Here is a 21,600-nt window from a genome sequence, read left to right on the forward strand (position 1 = left end):
GCAGGTGGGAGTCGATGATGTCATGAAGTGTTGGACTGACTGTATGATAGCGATCTGGATGTGTTAGTGAGTAGGGAATCCCGCATCAGCTCCAGCCACTGAGGCAGTGGATATATTTATTAATGTCTATACAGATCGGCGTGCACGACGGGCCGGAGTTATATGGTGTACATTTATTTTATTGCATGCATTTTATCTGTTCTTTGCTGGGGGAGGGGCTGATTTCGGTTTGAGAATGATGCAAAGTGCGGCGATCGCCACAGAGAGTCCCGGGAAAGGTGTTCAAGAGCTGTTGGGAGTCTCAGTGCAACGTAAGGACTACTCCTACAAGGACGTTTTGGTTTTGTTATCCTTTCGCCACCGACCGTCCTGTCAGTTCCTTCCATTCCAGAACAAGGCGAGCAGAAGAGTTGGTACTGGGCCAGGATGGTGGGTGCGTGGATTTGGAGGGGAGCGGGGTTAATGAGTGGGAAAGAGAGGCTTGTGGATGAGAAGACGACCTGTGACTAATCGCAAGACGAGCAATCAGAATATAATTCTGGACTGCAGTGTTGGTAAGGCCCAAGTAATTGGGCTTACAGATTGTCTTTTTGGCGGCTATTGCGATACTGAACTGTGTCGAGAAAGGGTGTGAGTTGCAACTTTTCCATTGAGAATGTTGAAGAGAGTGAGAGTATAGTTTATTTAACCGTGATTTCCGATTAAATGAATAACCCATTAGAACCGGCTTCCAGGGATGTCCTGGAAGTGACAGCGCTGGCGTAGAACCGAGAATGTTGCAGCATTTAAGGTAGTGCTGTTGAGATACACCTCACAGTCTGTTTTCACCGCACTGTGCAGTCGAAGTCGGAGCCAAGTTCAGTCAGGCAACGCAACAGAGAGAAAAAAAGATCGTCATTTCTGCTGAAGCCGCGAATGGAGTCGGCAAAGAAAGCATATGTCATTAACAAGTAGCTGATAACAGTCAGTAATGGGGCAAGGAATTTAATAGGAAGGACCAATGACCGATCAGTTGTGGTAGCAGAAGGCAGAGCGGATGGTAGCTGGCTGACGCGTGTAACCCCAACAACGGCGTTTGGAAACAAAACATTTTAGTCATTACACACGAAAACTAGAGGACCTTGTAGCAGGCACATCTATCGCTGATTGACGGGCCTGTCGGATAGAAATACTGGAGATCATGAGTAAATGATCTTAACTGATTTATCTCCAGACCACCTCAGATTTAACCTGGTGTCACCCAAGCCATTCTCACAGCTTTACAATGTCAGTCATTCCCCAGTTGAAAGCTAAAGATGTCTAGTGAGAAAACCTACTACTACGGTGGGCTCCCATCGTTTAATTGAAGAATAGACGAAGGTTTCCACCAAGATATTCTACCAGCAACTATGCAGGGGTATTTCCAGCAAGAGAGGGATCGGCACGTTGGAGCATTTAATTACTATATATTTAACGCATAGAAATAGACATTTACTAAGTATTTGCAGCCAAAAGTTTATCAATATAAATGATTCCAGTTGACTGCCTATTGCTTTCCGTGGATGCTACGTTGACCTGAGTTCTCTGTGTGTGTGTGTGTTTTTTTTTAATTTAAATGGAAGAGATATGCTGGTAGCTTAAACCTATTCAAAGTCTTGTCCACGTCGCACATTTGAAGATCTCAATCTGGTCCCACCATGAAACGACGAGAAACATAAATCTCAAATCTCAATCACATCCACCCATTTCTGTTATTAACGCGTGTAGTTCCTACTGTTGTTGCCGGCCGTACACATAAAGAATGTGTTTATACAAAGCCATCAAAAATTTTTCATTAACAACATTTAGTTTTCTACAGAGTCGGTTTTATTTTAAGGAAAACAATAGCACACTAAATTCTAGGATACTTGCCACCGAATAACACTAAAGCTAAGTGTGGGAGAGTTAAGAATGAACCACTGGGCATTATAATCATATTTATCTCTCATTCAGAATCAGCGGAGGTTCATTTTTAAAAAAATATCTTTTGCATCTTTCGTTCGAGTTTCGCGTCCTTCGCTCGATACCTTTAAAAAAAATATATTTTTAAATCGCATGATACGTTATAGGTTTAATTACTCCACTTTTGTAATTAAAAGTACTTCCATTTTAAAAAGCGCAACCGCCAGATAATTCAATCGAAGAAAGGTAGTCCTGAAATTATAGTGGTGCCAAGGCAATCCTCCACCAGTCAGTTCACTGCCCACCCCTGTCTTTCGAACACCAGAAACCAAGTGCTGTCTACAACAATCTCTATTCTCCCACTGACATTTTTTCTTTCGCAGCGAATTCCAGAAATATCGCGTTTCTGCGGAAGAACAATGCAGTCTGAAGACAAAATACAACATGATAGTGGAGAGGGAAAAGTTTGTGGTTTAATAATGTAACATTTATCGGAGCAGTAAGCTCGTTAACTTGAATCAAATCCGATTTTTTATGGATACCGACTTCTAGATTCATTTTGTAGTAAATGTGTTTATCCTCAGTCTGGTTTCCCCCCACCCCCGGAAATTCTAATCATATATTCTTTGGTGCTTTGGCCTATCCGGTTTGCTGTGATCTGGTCGCTTTTTATTGTTTGGTGCTGAAATTTCTTTACGTTTTGGTGAACTGCACTTGGTCCCTCCTGTCTTCTCATCGCTCGGGTCGAAGCTGTATCCCGCCACCGGTGATCCCGTTTCTCTGTCGGTTTGTTGACCTCTCTCTTTCTCCTTTGCAGAGATCCCTTTGTGTGCAGGCTGCAATCAGCACATCCTGGATAAGTTCATCCTGAAGGTTCTGGACCGATCTTGGCACAGCAAGTGCCTGAAATGTGCCGACTGTCAAGTCCAGTTGGCCGACAAGTGCTTCTCCAGGACTGGAAACGTTTATTGCAAGGAAGACTTCTTCAAGTGAGTTACCTGGCATTTGCAAACGGCTTAGGGTCGGTATGGTCCCAGTCCTGCATGGGTTAGGAGAGAAAGCGGCGGAGAAACCACGTTAATAAAACATAATGCCCGCCCCCACCACATCCTCGGTGGGTTTATGCCCCTTCCCAGAAGGAGAAGGGACAAACCTTCCCTCTTCATAGTAGCATCAGTGCCCTCTTTGTATTTTAGTATCGATAAAGGGTCCCGACCGTGAAACGTGGACTGAACAGGTCTGCCCGTGGTTGCTGTCTGACCCGAGGAGTTCCTCCCTCTTTGTTTGCTCAATGCCTACCTTCATTTAAGGTACCCTGGGCACCCGAGATGATAATTGATTTTTTTAAAAATAATGGTTTAAACCAAACCACAGTATAGTTTAATTATGTCAACACTATTGCTGCATTGGGCATAGTTATTATTTATTGCAGTGATTCCCGGAGTCACTTGGCGTTTTATTTGCTGTTCCTACCTCCCGTTTACCTCCCATTTCTCGATTCCCGCCCCGAGATTCAATGATTAATTAGAAATCACTATTCTTTTAAAAGTGTGCGTCAATCTTGTATCAAACAAAACACAAGTTTGGTCACAGGCACATTGTTTCATACAGTTGTGAAATGGGTGCCAGTAATGGCTTTACAAAATAGAACGTGTGGGGAAAAACTCCAGTGGACCAAGCAACACTTGGATATATATAGTCTTCGACTCTTCGTCGGAACGAGGAGATGGTGTTCCAACTTTGAATCAGCGAGCGTCCGATTACTTTTTTTTTACTTTGGTAGACGTTGAAGCTTATGAATTTACAATCAGGGGCCATTTTTAATCACAGGTCAGATCAAATCAGTAGTTATTCCTGGGGCAGTCAGCACCACTTTGCATGACAGCCTGTCACCGTGACTGGTGTGTGGGCCACATTCTGCTACATGTAAATTCGTTCAACTGGAAAACCCGAGACAAAGCGTTGAGAATAGCGTGGCATGGGATAGTTAAAGAAGGGCGGGATTACTTAAACAGTTTACAACAAAGGGGGCGGAATATGACCTGTCAGATCGAAAGAAGAGTGAGAAACACGATAGGCTGCAGACGCTGTGATTGTAGTAAAATCACCGAAATGCTGGAGGAGCTGAGCAGGTTTATTCAAAGAAAGAAGAGCCCTTTCTCTACGTCGTAAGAACAAGACTTGTGAGCAGTTTAGAGCGGAGTTGGTCATTAGAGGAGATTTATCTATGAAGTGTCGAGTACTTATTGCAGGGATGCAGGGGAGTAATGGAGGGCAAGTAAGGGGCGCTCCCTGAAGGGATACTCTGTTTGATGCGAGTCCAGGATCCCTTGTCCGTGTGATCTTTATTAATTGAGGTGTGCTGCTGGGCCATCGGAGAGGAATCCTTGGTTCTGTGGCACAATTAACTTTACGTGAAACCAGTCTTGTTACATCTACAAAACTGCAGCGTTTATAATTAGCGAGACAGAACTGATCCCGGGAAAAGAGATTGAGGGGAAATCGTCCCAGCCTGGCCTTCAATGTTTCTGCCTTGGCTGAAGTCATATTGAGCACGACGACAAATGTAGTGTTCAATTGATATTTCTTATAGAATGCAAACCATCAACGTTTGGACATGTGCTACTATTGTAGATGATATTACTATGCAGTAAACACACACACACGACAAATGTTGTAGCGATGGTTATGCAGTTGATATAAAGATTACATTTTAGCATAGATGTTATTTTCAAATGCTGTTAACCATATAACCGTAGAAGGCATTCTGTTTATAAAACGAGGAGGCGGTGAGATTTGCTGGCTTCATATCTGACAGCTGGTATATTGTGAGATATCGTGAGTGCGTGAGTGAGAGAGAGAGAGTATTACTATCAAAAGCAATTTGTGTGATCGTAGGCCCAGAAAAGTGAACGAAAAATATTAGTAGAATGCCTAAAATGAGGAATGGTTTGGGAATCACTCTATGTACAACCCCCCTTCAATTAATATTATTTCCTCCAATTTATTGCAATTTATAAAATCACTGTAATTACAGATCTTAGTCCTTACAAATTAAGTTGAGATATATTTTCTAGAACTTTCTCTCTCTCCCTCTCTCACTTTCTCACTCACTCTCTCTCACACACAACCCCAACACACACACACCAACCCCCCAACACACACACACCAACCCCCCAACACACACACACCAACCCCCCAACACACACACACCAACCCCCCAACACACACACACCAACCCCCCAACACACACACACCAACCCCCCAACACACACACACCAACCCCCCAACACACACACCAACCCCCCAACACACACACCAAACCCCCAACACACACACACCAACCCCCCAACACACGCACACTCCAAACCCCAACACGCACACACCAACCCCCAACACGCACACACCAACCCCCCAACACGCACACACCAACCCCCCAACACGCACACACCAACCCCCCAACACGCACACACCAACCCCCCAACACGCACACACCAACCCCCCAACACGCACACACCAACCCCCCAACACGCACACACCAACCCCCCAACACGCACACACCAACCCCCCAACACGCACACACCAACCCCCCAACACGCACACACCAACCCCCCAACACGCACACACCAACCCCCCAACACGCACACACCAACCCCCCAACACGCACACACCAACCCCCCAACACGCACACACCAACCCCCCAACACGCACACACCAACCCCCCAACACGCACACACCAACCCCCCAACACGCACACACCAACCCCCCAACACGCACACACCAACCCCCCAACACGCACACACCAACCCCCCAACACGCACACACCAACCCCCCAACACGCACACACCAACCCCCCAACACGCACACACCAACCCGCCAACACGCACACAAAACCCACACATACACACTCCAACCCCCAACACGCACACACCAACCCCCAACACGCACACACCAACCCCCCAACACGCACACACCAACCCCCCAACACGCACACACCAACCCCCCAACACGCACACACCAACCCCCCAACACGCACACACCAACCCCCCAACACGCACACACCAACCCCCCAACACGCACACACCAACCTCCCAACACGCACACACCAACCCCCCAACACGCACACACCAACCCCCCAACACGCACACACCAACCCCCCAACACGCACACACCAACCCCCCAACACGCACACACCAACCCCCCAACACGCACACACCAACCCCCCAACACGCACACACCAACCCCCCAACACGCACACACCAACCCCCAACACGCACACACCAACCCCCAACACGCACACACCAACCCCCAACACGCACACACCAACCCCCAACACGCACACACCAACCCCCAACACGCACACACCAACCCCCAACACGCACACACCAACCCCCAACACGCACACACCAACCCCCAACACGCACACACCAACCCCCCAACATGCACACACTAACCTCCCCAACACACACACACCAACCCCCCAACACACACACACCAACCCCCCAACACACACACACCAACCCCCCAACACACACACACCAACCCCCCAACACACACACACCAACCCCCCAACACACACACACCAACCCCCCAACACACACACACACCAACCCCCCAACACACACACACCAACCCCCAACACACACACACCAACCCCCAACACACACACACCAACCCCCAACACACACACACCAACCCCCAACACACACACCAACCCCCCAACACACACACCAACCCCCCAACACACACACACTAACCTCCCCAACACACACACACTCCAATCCCCCAACACGCACACACACCAATCCCCCAACACGCACACACCAACCCCCCAACACGCACACACCAACCCCCCAACACGCACACACCAACCCCCCAACACGCACACACCAACCCCCCAACACGCACACACCAACCCCCCAACACGCACACACCAACCCCCCAACACGCACACACCAACCCCCCAACACGCACACACCAACCCCCCAACACGCACACACCAACCCCCCAACACGCACACACCAACCCCCCAACACGCACACACCAACCCCCAACACGCACACACCAACCCCCAACACGCACACACCAACCCCCCAACACGCACACACCAACCCCCCAACACGCACACACCAACCCCCCAACATACACACCAACCCCCCAACATACACACCCTAACCTCCCCAACACACACACACACCAACCCCCCAACACACACACACCAACCCCCCAACACACACACACCAACCCCCCAACACACACACACCAACCCCCAACACACACACACCAACCCCCCAACATACACACACTAACCTCCCCAACACACACACACACCAACCCCCCAACACGCACACACCAATCCCCCAACATGCACACACCAACCCCCCAACTCGCACACACCAACCCCCCAACACACACACACCAACCCCCCAACACACACACACCAACCCCCAACACACACACCAACCCCCCAACACACACACACTAACCTCCCCAACACGCACACACACTAACCCCCCCAACACGCACACACCAATCCCCCAACACGCACACACCAACCCCCCAACACGCACACACCAACCCCCCAACACACACACACACCAACCCCCCAACACACACACACACCAACCCCCCAACACACACACACACCAACCCCCCCCCCCCCAACACACACACACACCAACCCCCCCAACATACACACACTCTCTCTCTTCACTGGCTTTCTCTGATGCATTTTGTTGACCTAAATACTGAAGATTATCTTTTGCGGGTTTCCCACCGTATTACACGGACAATCCGAACTTTAATCACCTCGCCAAACAACATCTGTTCACAGTAAACGAAGCCGAAAATGCCGTCGACCTGACTGAAGGTGTGCGTGAAATGAATGTATGTTTGAAACGCTGGCTGTGGCAATTAATAAATGTCCCTTTACTGAAAAGACAGGGTTTTTTTTTCAGTGAATGGGGCCAGGATGGTCAAACCTTTTCCCATTTGAGCTGAACGAAAGAACAATTGGCGTATCGTCAGACCCTGGTTTAACCGTTGTTTGTATTTATGTCGAGTTCGCCATCTCTAGAAGGAATTGAGAGCAGCCCGATCTTCATTTCGGAATATTATATTACAATGTTTAACTCGGAGATGCCTTACGTTTTTATTAAACATGGGTGTTTGGGGATCATTGTTTAAATGACACAATTATTATTTCACTTTCATGGAACACTAAGTTTTACACTTTTTTTGAAAGTGCATCGTGTCAGATCATTGTTTACAATCGGAATATTTAATGGTCTGAGTTACGATTTGCTTTTATGTCTGCATCTTGCGTTAGCTGCCTCAGTGTACGTGCATAGCCTGATTTAGTTACTCGGCATATTTTATATGATTTAACATGAAGGACTAAAAGCATCAGGAACCCGAACTCGGAGATGGCGTTCTGAAGAAATTTATTTAAACCTTAAGCCTTAGATTTAAAAGTACACATACTTTTCGTGTCGCTCTTTATGCCACTGACGCAAATAATGATCCCGACATTAAATAAAAAATGTTGGAACATAACTATATGCGTGTATGTCAGAACTAAACAAAGAGCAAACGAATGGAAATGGCCCGGTCTTTTCTGTGGAGTTTCACCTTATTAACTGACATTGGATTCAATATCCCCTGAAAGAGAGAAAAAAACTACAAACTGTGGATTTCGTCGAGTTTGCACCAAACGCCGGAGACATTTCAGGTTCAGCGGTTAGGGTGGATTAAAAATGCGAAGTTTTGTCATTCGAAAGGCCAAAAACTCCACCGTGCATAGAATCTCAGTGAAACTTTAAAATGAAAACGGGTCGTTGGTGACCGTGAAGGTGAAATGAAGACGAAACGTGAGCGGGGATGAAGACCGGGCAAGATTGGAGAGGTGGACTGTGCGCGGCTTCTGCCGTTGGAATTTTGTGTGTGAGATAGATTTCACAGATGTTCTGCCGTAGTCGTTTCGGAGGCCGAGTTTCACGTGGGTGCATTCGGCCCATCGAACTTGTGCTAAACCTGATTCCTCGGGAATCCGCCTCCCAATCTCTCAGTCCCGCCGCTTCGATCTCACCAACCGACTCCGAACAGGCAGATCAGCAGGGAATGCCGTTAAATCAGGTCACATCTCAGGGAAAAACAAAATACTGAGCACATTTTAATATCACAATGAAAAATCCCAGTGACATTCTCATGTGAAACAAGGCTTGAGGATGTGAATCCCACAATGGGGCCTGGACAAATCAGAGCTCAGATTCTGTGTCCAGCCGTCGGTGTGTACGCAGTCGGTCGGAGGGATTCACCATTCAATAGCCGGCGTTCGAGGAGCTAGCTCCTTGCTCGACAAGGGCAGCTTCAGAGTCCGGCATCAACGTTCAGGAACGAGTGAATGCAGCATTCCCTGCAGACTGTATTTTTGCATGAAAGTAATTGATAAATGTCTGTGTTCCCATTTCCCCCCAAGGTTACAGACTGCTTCCTCACACCAGTTTTCCAGTCTCGCTGGACATTTCTATGAACCGCCCGGGTTGCGCCGGGAAGCAAGTTATGGTGTCTTTCTCATTTTTGTTGTTGCTGGTGCCTTTGCGGGACGTGACAGCACGGCACGCCATTGACAGCACTCCAAGCCAGCGCGCTTGGAGACCCCCACGGCCGCGCACTGATTTCAAGGATTTGGGGAACCTGTTGCATTTCCTCGACCCTTGGGCTAGTTCCGAGGAGCCGGAGTCTCCGTTCGCTTTAACTTCCCTTTCTTTGAACTCCACGGCGCCCATTTCCCATTGCCTGCGCTTTTTCCACACACAACTTCGACAGTACCTTGACTGGAAATTAGGTAGTCAGGCCAATCCTGAGTCCGGGGGGGACAAGGGAATGGTTTAAAAAAAAATCGGAAGAGCCACATTGAAATTGAGGTATCGTATTTGTAAAGATAATGAACTGAGAGAACTTAATAGGAGTTGTGAGAGAGTCCTGATTTAATACTGTGATCGATGCATTATTTACATTGGAAAAATGGTATAACTGCGACATTTTTTTCTGCTTTTTTGTGTGTTAATGCAAATGAAATATTCATTTTTTTAAAAAAAGCTATAGTTGCTGTAAATCTGAAACAAATACAGAAAACACCCGGCAAGTTACGTCGCAACTGTGGACAGAGAAATGGAGTTATGTTTCTGAGAGGAGAAGATTTGTTTTGTTCTGGTTAGTGTACACGAGTTAGCTCAAAATGTATGCTGGATATTCGTCTGCTTCTTTTTGCCATGTATCCTGCTTTAGAAAAAGAGGTTTGTGCATTTTCTGCAGTCATATTTCTTCAAGGTAATTTTAGGCTTAGAAAGCGTGGTGTCAGAATTTCCAATGTTCTCCAACTTGGATGTAACACTTGAAACAAAAAGGAAACAAAAATGTATTGATGTATTGTTGTTGAGAGAGATGGGGTGTGGGCCGCATTGACAATGACAGCTAAATTTAGTGTTTTGGGATGTGTTTTTGTTAAGAATATATTGGACTAATTGCAATCTCAATGGACCAAAATGGGGCACTAGTTCATAGAATATTAAAGACATCTTCGGTTGACAAGCTGTTTTATTTTTAAAGGTGGTGTTCCAAAATATGTAAAAGTCAACAGGTAATGATGAGCTAATACACCACATATATAAGACCAGTTAACGTGTTGAATGGCATTGGACGGCACACAGAAGGCAAGGGATTAGAGATGCTGTAAAGCAGATTGACTAAGATGAGCATATGGCAAAAGACTTTTAAAAATTGGCACAGTTTTTAATGACAACAATACAGATTATTTTAGAGCCATGATGGATGCTTTTGAATTTATCCAAAGATGGGATAAAATCAGATTATTTTCAATGGTGATGGGGTCTGAGGCAATGGGTTGTATGTGTGAGATTAAATGTAAATTTAGAGCAGAGAGTAGGAGCCAGCTCTTTACAAGGAACCATTTGAGCATCCCTTTATTTTTTTTTTGAGTAGGGGGGGGGGGAAGCAGATCCATCAATTTAAACCTTGAATATACCAAATGACTGAACTATCACAATTCTCTACAATGGAATATTGCAAAGATTTTTAACCTTCCTCAATGAAGAAATTTCTTATCATCTTCTAGCCAGAGTAATAATCATTGAGTTTTACAGCACAAAATCAGCGCAACTCATTCATCCTGACCAAGTTGTCTATCCAAGCAAGACCCATTTGCCTGCCTGCAGTCTATATTGTTTGTATACCTTTCCTAGCCATGTACCCATCTAAATATATTTTAAATGTTTTAATCGTACCTAGCTCAACTTCTTCTGGTTAAATAGCTAATTACTTTTCCTTAGTTTATACCGCAGCGCAGTCCTTAAAAACAATGTGATTAAGCATAATTATAACTGTTTATGGAAGGTAATTGATGGATAATTTTGGGTTCTATCAGCTTTGTGTTAAGCACTCTATGTTTTTGTGTTAATTTATTTGGTTCCAGCCTATTTAGGCCATGACTCGATTTACAGTACAAATCATTTGCATTTTGTTCACAGGGTGTAGATTTGACAACCTTGCATTTGCTACCATTTTAGGTGACATGTCTCCTCCTGACACTGCTGCATTCTTACACTGATTATGCATTGGAAATAAAGTTCATTATCATATTTTTCTCTTCACATGTGATGTGTTGTATGTATTTGGGAAGCTGCAGCAAGTAAGGCATCTGTGCATTACACTTAGGTATATGAAAATAAACTTCATTCCCCATTCTTGGACAATGACTCAGAAGTTATCCAATGGAAAAATGTACAGATTATAACCCTGTAATTTAGAAAAAAATAGTTGATGTGAATTTTTTTTTCCTGAAGTACATTGTAGTCAAAAATGAATGCTATGAATTAGGAGTAATCTGTCATTTCAGCGTGGACTGGTTCAGCAGAATATAATCTCCACTTTCCAGAAGGCTGGAATGTGCCTTGCTTCATGATATTTGATAATGTGATGAAATGGTCCTTGCCATAGCAGCTTTATAAGTTTAAGATATTCTGGTGTTTATTTAAAAGATGGCTTCATTTGGGGCTTCCCTGTTGTTGCTACTCAGCTTTGGGATTTGAACTCATTTAGGCCTATTTTGTTTGAAACAGGTAGCCTTAACCTATGGACTGAATTTGTGCTTCATAATCCGCAATGGCAACTTGTGCTGGATTTGCTTATCCCTGCTTTTCCAATGTTCACCATTTTGAGCTGTGACTTCAGCTACTTAGATCTTAAAGCTCTTAAATTCCCTTCCCAATCCCCTTTATGTTCTGAACTCCCTTAATTTTATTTTTGAATTTCCTTTGTACCTACTCTTTAATGAAGACTCACCTACCCTAATATCTCCCTATATCTTAATGTTAAGTCTTGCTTGATATTTACTCCTGTCAAGTGTTTTGGGATATTTCATTATGTTAAGCTATGGCATGTTTTGCTGTTGCACATGTAATTTGCATTTAGTGCATGCAGACAAGAGAGAATTGTGTGCTTGCCACTCACTGCAATCAATTTGACTGCTTTGGCTCTATTTATCTACTGCTTCATTGTTAACCTTTGACTTGAGCTGAATTTAATGCTACAGCCAGCATGCTGTGAATCTGTCAATGCTTAACTTGACACAACAAACAATTGAATGAAATGCTGATTCGGCACTGTTGCAGTTCAAGGAAATATACAATTTAAGACGTGCTATCACTGTAGTTAAATCATGTGGAAATATTTCCAGAGAGCAATGCCCCACACAGTTTTATGAGTGAGAATGTTCACTCTTCAATCTTTACTGATGTGAATAATTGATGTTAGAGATCCTTCTGGGTAGACCTGGGGAATAAATAAAAATAATACAAAGGTGGTGCTTCCACAAGACCCAGAGTTGTTCCTTCTGGGAGATAATTGTGAAGTACAGTTTAAATGATCCAAATACCAAATTCAATTTGTGAGGATTGATTTGTCGGTAGCCAGGAAGTGCATAACAGTTGCATGGAAGTCTAACTCTCAACTTAGTATTACACGATGGAGTACAGAAATGCAAAGGACAGAAGATTACTTATAACTTGAGAAAGAAGTATGACATGTTCAATGAAGTGTGGCAGCTGTACCTGAGGCACAGATATGATCTATAACCCCGCCCCGCCCCCCCCCCCAAAGAAATAGGTTTAGATACAAATTGTCCTGAAAGATAAATAAAGAAGAGACTAAATTAAGGTTGTGGTACAGGCTATGTGTTTTTAGTTTTAATTTTTTTCCTTTGTCTTTTAATGGTTTATTTAATATCTGGGGAAGGGGGAAACACTTTATTTTCATTATTTTATATATACTATATTGTGTGAATAAGAAAATGAATTGTTTGTATATATTTGCTTGAGTCTTTTAAAATAGAAATATTCAAAACAAATAATTGATGTTAAAGCCATCAGCAATGGTGAAGTGATAGTGACTTGAGTTACTGAACAATGATGAATTACTAATCTGTCAATATTATAAACAGTAATTTTCAAACCTTTTTTAGTTCATTTCCTTGTAATCCAGTCTTTCTTATCCACCACCTGTTTTGAATCCAATTCACCTGCATGCCCCCCCCCCCCGATCCCCCATGTCTTTCTCATTCCCTACCCTCTGACTCCTATCCTCCAGTTCCCATCCGCTCACCACTTTCATTTTCTTCTCCTGTCAGAGCTACCAGTCTTAGACCTCTGCCTGCTCCACCTATCACTTCACAGATTCTTCCCCTTCTACTCTCCCACCCTTATCCGCCTATTGCCCTCCCACCTGTAGCCTGTTCTCCTTTCCCTTCTCCTTCTCAACTTTCCTCTTTCCCCCCCTTCCCCCATGCATTTTGTTCTTGTTCTTCCTGATTCCAGACAAAGGGCCCAGCATGAAATGTTGGTTACCTTTTACCCCTGACGGATGCTGCATGATCTGCTGGTTTTACAGCACATTTGTGTATTGGACTAGACCCCAGCATCTGCAGATTTTCTTGTTGAACTTCACTTGTCATCTCACTCTTTATCTGTCCTCTTATCTCATGTTTGAAGGATGTACTGTTCTTATTCTACATGTCCTTCATTCACTGAAGTCATGCAGTCTTTGTCACCATAGGTTGGTTTGCCTGGATGTCATGCTCGCTAGTCAATATTTATCTTTACCTTTAAATGGAGAAACAATTCAATTCATTTCAGATCAATTCACTTGTCAGTGGCATCAGCAACATAATGAACATGTTTTAAAACCTACTGTACCTTTGTACATCTTACAAGTTATCAATACATTTATTAAAAATTATTTAATTCAATATGTATTTCTGCAATTCTCAGACTTTGGTCTGTATAAATATTTATTGTTCATACTGTGACAGATTATGTTATATGTTATATTGTATATAGAAATGTGAAGCTTCTCCTCACGTGCTTTTCCAGCAGGACTGGTCCTGGTATTGTTAGCCATGCTGGAAGAGTGACCCCTGATGTGGATTTCCTCAGGAATGCAAACATTAGCTCACGAGGGGTCGCGGTGCAGAGAAGTGACCTTATGGAGTGGGAGTGGAGCGCAATGGGCAGAACCTCTTCCCAGCGTGAGTCTGGAAGGCCTTTAGACCAGAGATCTAGATTTTCAACCTTCCAGACTGTTGCATTCTCCTTTTCAACTTGTCCATTCCCCCAGGGGTTGTAGCAAGTCGTCCTGCTTTTGGCAATGCTTCTTGCAAGCAGGTACTGGTATAGCTCTTCACTCATAAACAATGAGCCTTGGTCGCTATGAATATAGCTGGGATACCTGAACATGGTGAAAATGGAGTGCAGAGCTCTGATCACTGTAGCGGTGGAGGTGTCTGGGCAGGGGATGGTGAACGGAAGACAGGAATACTCATCAATAACGTTAAGAAAGTACACGTTTCCGTTAGTGGAATCGTTCGAAGGGGCGGGAATCTTTTTATGAGGTGTGCTTTGTCAGGGCGGTAGAAGTGTGGTTTGCACTCAGCGCAGACCTGGCATAACCCAGTTATCTCCCTGACGTCTTTGATAGAGAAGGGCAGGTTGCGTGCCTTGATGAAGTGGGCCTTGCGGGTGATACCCAGGTGGCAGAGCTCGTCATGAAGTGACTGCAACTGGCTGGTGTGTGCAGCAGCACAGTTTCCTTGGGATAGGGCATCTGGAGGCTCATTGAGTGGACCTGGCCTATACACTATCTCCTAGTTATAGGTGGAGAGTTCAATCCTCCACCTCGCAATCTTGTCGTTCTTTATTTTACCCCTATTTGTACTGTTGAACATGAATGCTGCATATCACTGATCAGTGAGCAGAGTGAATTTCCTGTCGGCCAGGTAGTGCCTCCAGTGCCTGATGACTTCCACAATTTTCTGAGCCTCCTTTTCCACAGACAGGTTTCAGAGCTTGTGGCCTTGTAGGGTGCAGGTAAAGAAAGCTACTGGCACATTGTTCTGGAGCCTCATGTAGTGGACCTTCGTACCTTTTTTTTAAACTTTATTTATTCGTTCAAAAAAACAAAGAGTACAACATATACAACAATTAAACCTAAACATGAACGTTATTTTTTATATATAGAGAAAAAAAGAAAAGAACCCCCCCCCTTCAGCCAACTCTCCTAAGGAGAGCCATAAAGAAAGAAAAAAAGAAAAAATATTTTAAAAAATTAAGCATACGTATTGATCTAATCAATTTAAATTGAAATGTAAATATTCTGAATATAACAACCACTTATTAATAAAAAAACTATAAATTATCACGTGAAACATATGTAATTTTTTCCATTATTAAACAATATTTCATCTCATTATGCCATCTATTAATATCAATCATATTCGTATCTTTCCATGTACTAGCAATACATTTTTTTGCTACAGATAAAGCTAAATATACAAAAGCAAGTTGAAAGTTATCGAATCCCAAACCTTTCAGAGGTTGCAAACTACCCAATAAAAACACTGTCGGATCTAAAAGTATTTTAATCTTATACAGGTATTCTAAAAACAATTGAATTTTCTTCCAAAAAGATTGTATATATATACATGACCAAACAGCATGAAAAAAAGTTCCAACCGACCTTCGTACCTTTTGATGGCTGTTTCATTTGTCACACAGTCCCTGAAGACTGTGTATCCCTTGGGGCTGACTCGAGAGAGGAGGGTTGACATCCAGAGGCCGTCGGAGTGAAAGATTTCTTTGGTGTCCGTTATGTAGGAGTGGAAGCACTCCAACAAGTAGGTGAATTCCTCTAGGGACAGAGGGTCAGATTGAAGCATGCCCATCTTCAAAAGTAAATTAATAAAATTGTAATGTGACCGTTAATACGTGGAGATTTGTGAGGAGCACAAACGCGCTTTTATTACCTTGCAATTAACGGCCAGTATTTACAGAGGTCTCAGGGCCGGTTTTAAGCCTATTTGACCAATTTGATTAAATTGGGCCCTGCCCGAGCACGTGTTTGAGCCCAGGCCTTGAGCAGAGAACACTGTGACGGACTTCGTTTAAACTGGTAAGAAAATAATAATACTATCGGCCTTATAAACTGAGAGATTTTTCAGTGAACTCGTGAAGTTATTGCCCTTAATTGATCATATTATCTCAGTGAAATATTTTTAGGAAATATGTCTTCAATATTTGGGCCTCCTTTGTCTCCCTAGCCAAAAATTTAATGTTTCGTATTCATTTGACCCAGTAAGATCGATGTATTCCGGGGCTGATGAAGCATCTCTTGTTATTATCAAGATCAAAACAGGCTATAAGCTAATCAATAAGAGAACTTGTACTTTAATATGAGATTGAGATAGCGTCATGCTAGCCTGGGGCCTAGCCTATAGCCTAGGCTTAAGCAGTTAGCCTGAATGTAAATAGCCTAGGCCTAATGGCGTGAAGCAAGGCTGCATTCTCGCACCAACCCTCTTTTCAATCTTCTTCAGCATGATGCTGAAACAAGCCATGAAAGACCTCAACAATGAAGACGCTGTTTACATCCGGTACCGCACGGATGGCAGTCTCTTCAATCTGAGGCACCTGCAAGCTCACACCAAGACACAAGAGCAAGTTGTCCGTGAACTACTCTTTGCAGATGATGCCGCTTTAGTTGCCCATTCAGAGCCAGCTCTTCAGCGCTTGACGTCCTGTTTTGCGGAAACTGCCACAATGTTTGGCCTGGAAGTCAGCCTGAAGAAAACTGAGGTCCTCCATCAGCCAGCTCCCCACCATGACTACCAGCCCCCCCACATCTCCATCGGGCACACAAAACTCAAAACGGTCAACCAGTTTACCTATCTCGGCTGCACCATTTCATCGGATGCAAGGATCGACAATGAGATAGACAACAGACTCGCCAAGGCAAATAGCGCCTTTGGAAGACTACACAAAAGAGTCTGGAAAAACAACCAACTGAAAAACCTCACAAAGATAAGCGTATACAGAGCCGTTGTCATACCCACACTCCTGTTCGGCCCCGAATCATGGGTCCTTTACCGGCATCACCTACGGCTCCTAGAACGCTTCCACCAGCGTTGTCTCCACTCCATCCTCAACATTCATTGGAGCGACTTCATCCCTAACATCGAAGTACTCGAGATGGCAGAGGCCGACAGCATCGAATCCACGCTGCTGAAGATCCAACTGCGCTGGGTAGGTCACGTCTCCAGAATGGAGGACCATCGCCTCCCCAAGATCGTGTTATATGGCGAGCTCTCCACTGGCCACCGAGACAGAGGTGCACCAAAGAAGAGGTACAAGGACTCCCTAAAGAAATCTCTTGGTGCCTGCCACATTGACCACCGCCAGTGGGCTGATCTCGCCTCCAACCGTGCATCTTGGCACCTCACAGTTCGGCGGACAGCAACCTCCTTCGAAGAAGACCGCAGAGCCCACCTCACTGACAAAAGACAAAGGAGGAAAAACCCAACACCCAACCCCAACCAACCAATTTTCCCTTGCAACCGCTGCAACTGTGTCTGCCTGTCCCGCATCAGACTTGTCAGCCACAAACAAGCCTGCAGCTGACGTGGACATTTACCCCTCCATAAATCTTCGTCCGTGAAGCCAAGCCAAAGAGAAAAACATAGAATTTCCGACAATGTTAGCAATCGTAGATGAATTGGTTAGGATATTTGGATCTTGTAAAGATGAATAACCCTGAAGTTAGGTTAGTTTAAGTTGATCTTTACTAGGCTAGGTTGCTGTGGGGGTTATAGCCTACATCTTTACGAGCTGGTTTACAAGGTTATTCAGCTTTAGGGGCATGTACTGTACATCTCAGGGTTATTCATCTTTACAAGCTCCAGATATTCTTAGCAAGGCTGCCTCTGTTATTGTTTCATAATTTTGCAGAGGTTTGATTTAGTATCAAAATAGTACTAGGCTACTGTTACTAACTATGCTATTGCACTGCCAGGGCTTAATATAGCCTATTTCATTTTTTTGGTGATTTGGAACAGGTGCAGTTTAGCTTGACCATGCTGAAATTATTTTCTTTGGGGGCGAATTTCATCTGTTACATGCTTCAGTTTTTCCGCTGATTTTCTAGCGAAAAACTAGCGCTAGACATTTGACTAGTAAATCAGCTAAAAAAACAGCAAAATTAAAGTGCATCCCCCTGTTCTGGAATGTAACTTTAACTAATCTAACCTAACTATTACTAAAAACAGGCAATTTTTACCTTATTCGAAATTGTCGTCATTCAACAAATTCAGAATCGGTCGTTTGTTTTGCTGTTCGGTGGTGTTCACAAGTTGAGAGTTGGGTGCGTTGTTCCAAGGTCAGCAGTTAATGAGCACAATGACATGGGATTGACCTTGCTTTCTTACTTTGTACCAACGACGATGACCACATTGTTCCACTGTTGGAACAACGTAGACATTATCAGGGACGTTGAGTCCAATTCTATAACAAATTGCTAATGTCAAGTTTTTTTGTGTAATTTTAAGTCTAAACATTTTAAAGTATACTTCTTTTACCTTTTTACCTTAAAAATATAGCCCATAGAATTAGCAGCTTAAAATTTGTATGGCAAGCACAAGCAGAGATAGAGACAAAGGGCGTAAGTATTTAAGCAGCAAGCAGAAACGAGCACTGGCCAAGGCTAAGGTAGCTGAAAATGAAAAACATAGAGGTGTTATCACAAAATCCTTGTCACTCCATCTTTGAGGATGAAAAAAAATAAAAGCAATTCAGAAAATGACAATACAGCCTTGAGTCCAATGACAGTTGATGAATACAATTTTTTTATTTAAATTTTTCACTTTTCACACCATAAACCACATTGACCAAGATACATACATTTTCCTTTTCAAATATATACAGTGTCATTTTCTCCCCCCCTCCCTCTTCCCATCCCACCCTCATTACCTCCCCCCCATTCATTTAAAGTACAGAATCTAAGATACATTAAACCAGTCAAACAATGTTGTCACTCAATAAAAATAAACAAGAATTTCCACTGAGTCAATTCTTTTCATTTCCTTCTCCTTCCGTTATTTTAGGTGGTAGATGTCCCCGGTAGGTTTTCTCTATTGTGTTTCATGTATGGCTCCCAAATTTGTTCAAATATTTCAATATTATTTCTTAAATTATATGTTATTTTTTCTAATGGAATACATTTATTCATTTCTATATACCATTGTTGTAGTCTCAAGTTATCTTCTAATTTCCAGGCTGACATAATACATTTTTTTGCTATGGCTAGAGCTATCATAACAAATCTTTTTTGTGCACCATCCAAATCAAGTCCAAATTCTTTGTTTTTTATGTTACTTAGGAGGAAGATCTCTGGGGTTTTTGGTATATTGTTTTCTGTAATTTTATTTAATATCTGGTTTAGATCTTCCCAAATTTTTTTCACTTTCTCACATGTCCAGATTGCATGAATTGTTGTTCCCATTTCTTTTTTACAACGAAAACATCTGTCAGATACTGTTGGGTCCCATTTATTTAACTTTTGAGGTGTAATGTATAGCATGTGTATCCAGTTATATTGTATCATACATAACCTCGTGTTTATTGTATTTCTCATAGTTCCAGAGCATAACTTCTCCCATGTTTCCTTCTTTATCTTTATGTTTAAATCTTGTTCCCATTTTTGTTTAGTTTTACCATTTGTTCCCTCATTCTCCTTTTCTTGCAGTTTAATATACATATTTGTTATAAATTTTTAAATTATCATTGTATCTGTAATCACATATTCAAAATTACTTCCCTCTGGTAACCTCAGACTGCTTCCCAATTTGTCCTTCAAGTAGGATCTCAGTTGGTAGTATGCCAACCCTGTATCTTGAGTTATATTTATCCTTCATTTGTTCAAAGGATAGTAATTTATTTCCTGAAAAACAATTTTCTATTCTTTTGATCCCTTTTTTCTCCCATTCTCTAAAGGAAAGGTTATCCATTGTAAAAAGGATTAACTAATTTTGCGTCAGTATTAGTTTTGGTAATTGGTAATTTGTTTTATTCCTTTCTACATGAATCTTCTTCCAAATATTGAGCAGATGATGTAATACTGGAGAATTCCTACGTTGTACCAATTTTTCATCCCACTTATATAATATATGTTCAGGTATCTTCTCCCCTATTTTATCTAGTTCTAATCTAGTTCAATCTGGCTTTTCCCTTGTTTGATAAAAATCTGATAGGTATCTTAATTGTGCAGTTCAATAATAATTTTTAAAGTTTGGCAATTGTAAGCCTCCTTGTTTATACCATTCTGTTAATTTATCTAGTGCTATCCTCAGTTTCCCCCCTTTCCATAAAAATTTCCTTATTATTTTATTTAACTCCTTGAAGAATTTCTCTGTCAAGTGTATTGGCAATGCCTGAAATAGGTATTGTATCCTTGGGAAAATGTTCATTTTAATACAGTTTATCCTTCCTATTAGTGTTAGTGGTAAATCTTTCCAATGCTCTAAGTCATCCTGTAATATTTTCATTAGTGGATAATAATTGAGTTTATATAGATGGCCGAGGTTTTTATTTATTTGTATACCTAGGTATCTTATTGCTTGCATTTGCCATCTGAATGGTGATTCTTTCTTAAATTTTGAGAAATCCGCATTATTCATTGGCATTGCTTCACTTTTATTTACGTTAATCTTGTAACCTGACACTTCTCCATATTCCTTCAATTTCTTATGTAATTCTTTTATTGATAATTCTGGATCTGTTAAGTATACTATAACGTCATCTGCAAATAAACTGATTTTATATTCCTTGTCTTTTATTTTTATCCCTTTTATTTTATTTTCTGTTCTTATCAATTCTGCTAGTGGTTCTACAGCTAATGCGAACAATAAGGGTGATAGTGGGCATCCCTGACTTGTTGATCTGCTTAAGTTAAATTGCTTTGATATATATCCATTTACTGTCACTTTCGCCAATGGCCCCTTATATAATGCTTTAATCCAATTAATATACTTCTCTGGTAAACTGAATTTTTGTAATACTTTGAATAAATAATTCCATTCTACTCTGTCAAAGGCCTTCTCTGCGTCTAAAGCAACTGCTACTGTTGGCGCTTTACTCCTTTCTACTGCATGAATTAAGTTAATAAATTTACAAATATTGTCTGTTGTTCGTCTTTTTTTAATAAATCCAGTTTGGTCTAGATTTACTATTTTAGGTACATAGTCAGCTAATCTGTTTGCTAATAGTTTAGCTATTATCTTAT

The 21,600-nt window shown here is 42.6% G+C and overlaps 1 protein-coding gene across 1 annotated transcript in view; it reads left to right on the top strand.

The window, feature by feature from the left end:
- Positions 1 to 235: 235 nt before the first annotated feature.
- Positions 236 to 21,600, top strand: part of lhx4 (LIM homeobox 4) — an 80,377-nt gene continuing 59,012 nt past the window's right edge. Inside the window, exons 1-2 of the mRNA XM_069937481.1 lie at positions 236 to 311; positions 2,738 to 2,909. Of these exons, the coding sequence (XP_069793582.1) occupies positions 236 to 311; positions 2,738 to 2,909 (248 nt within the window). The remainder of the gene's footprint in view (positions 312 to 2,737; positions 2,910 to 21,600) is intronic.

Source organism: Narcine bancroftii, chromosome 5 (assembly GCF_036971445.1).
Source record: "Narcine bancroftii isolate sNarBan1 chromosome 5, sNarBan1.hap1, whole genome shotgun sequence".
Classification (NCBI taxonomy): Eukaryota; Metazoa; Chordata; class Chondrichthyes; order Torpediniformes; family Narcinidae; genus Narcine; species Narcine bancroftii.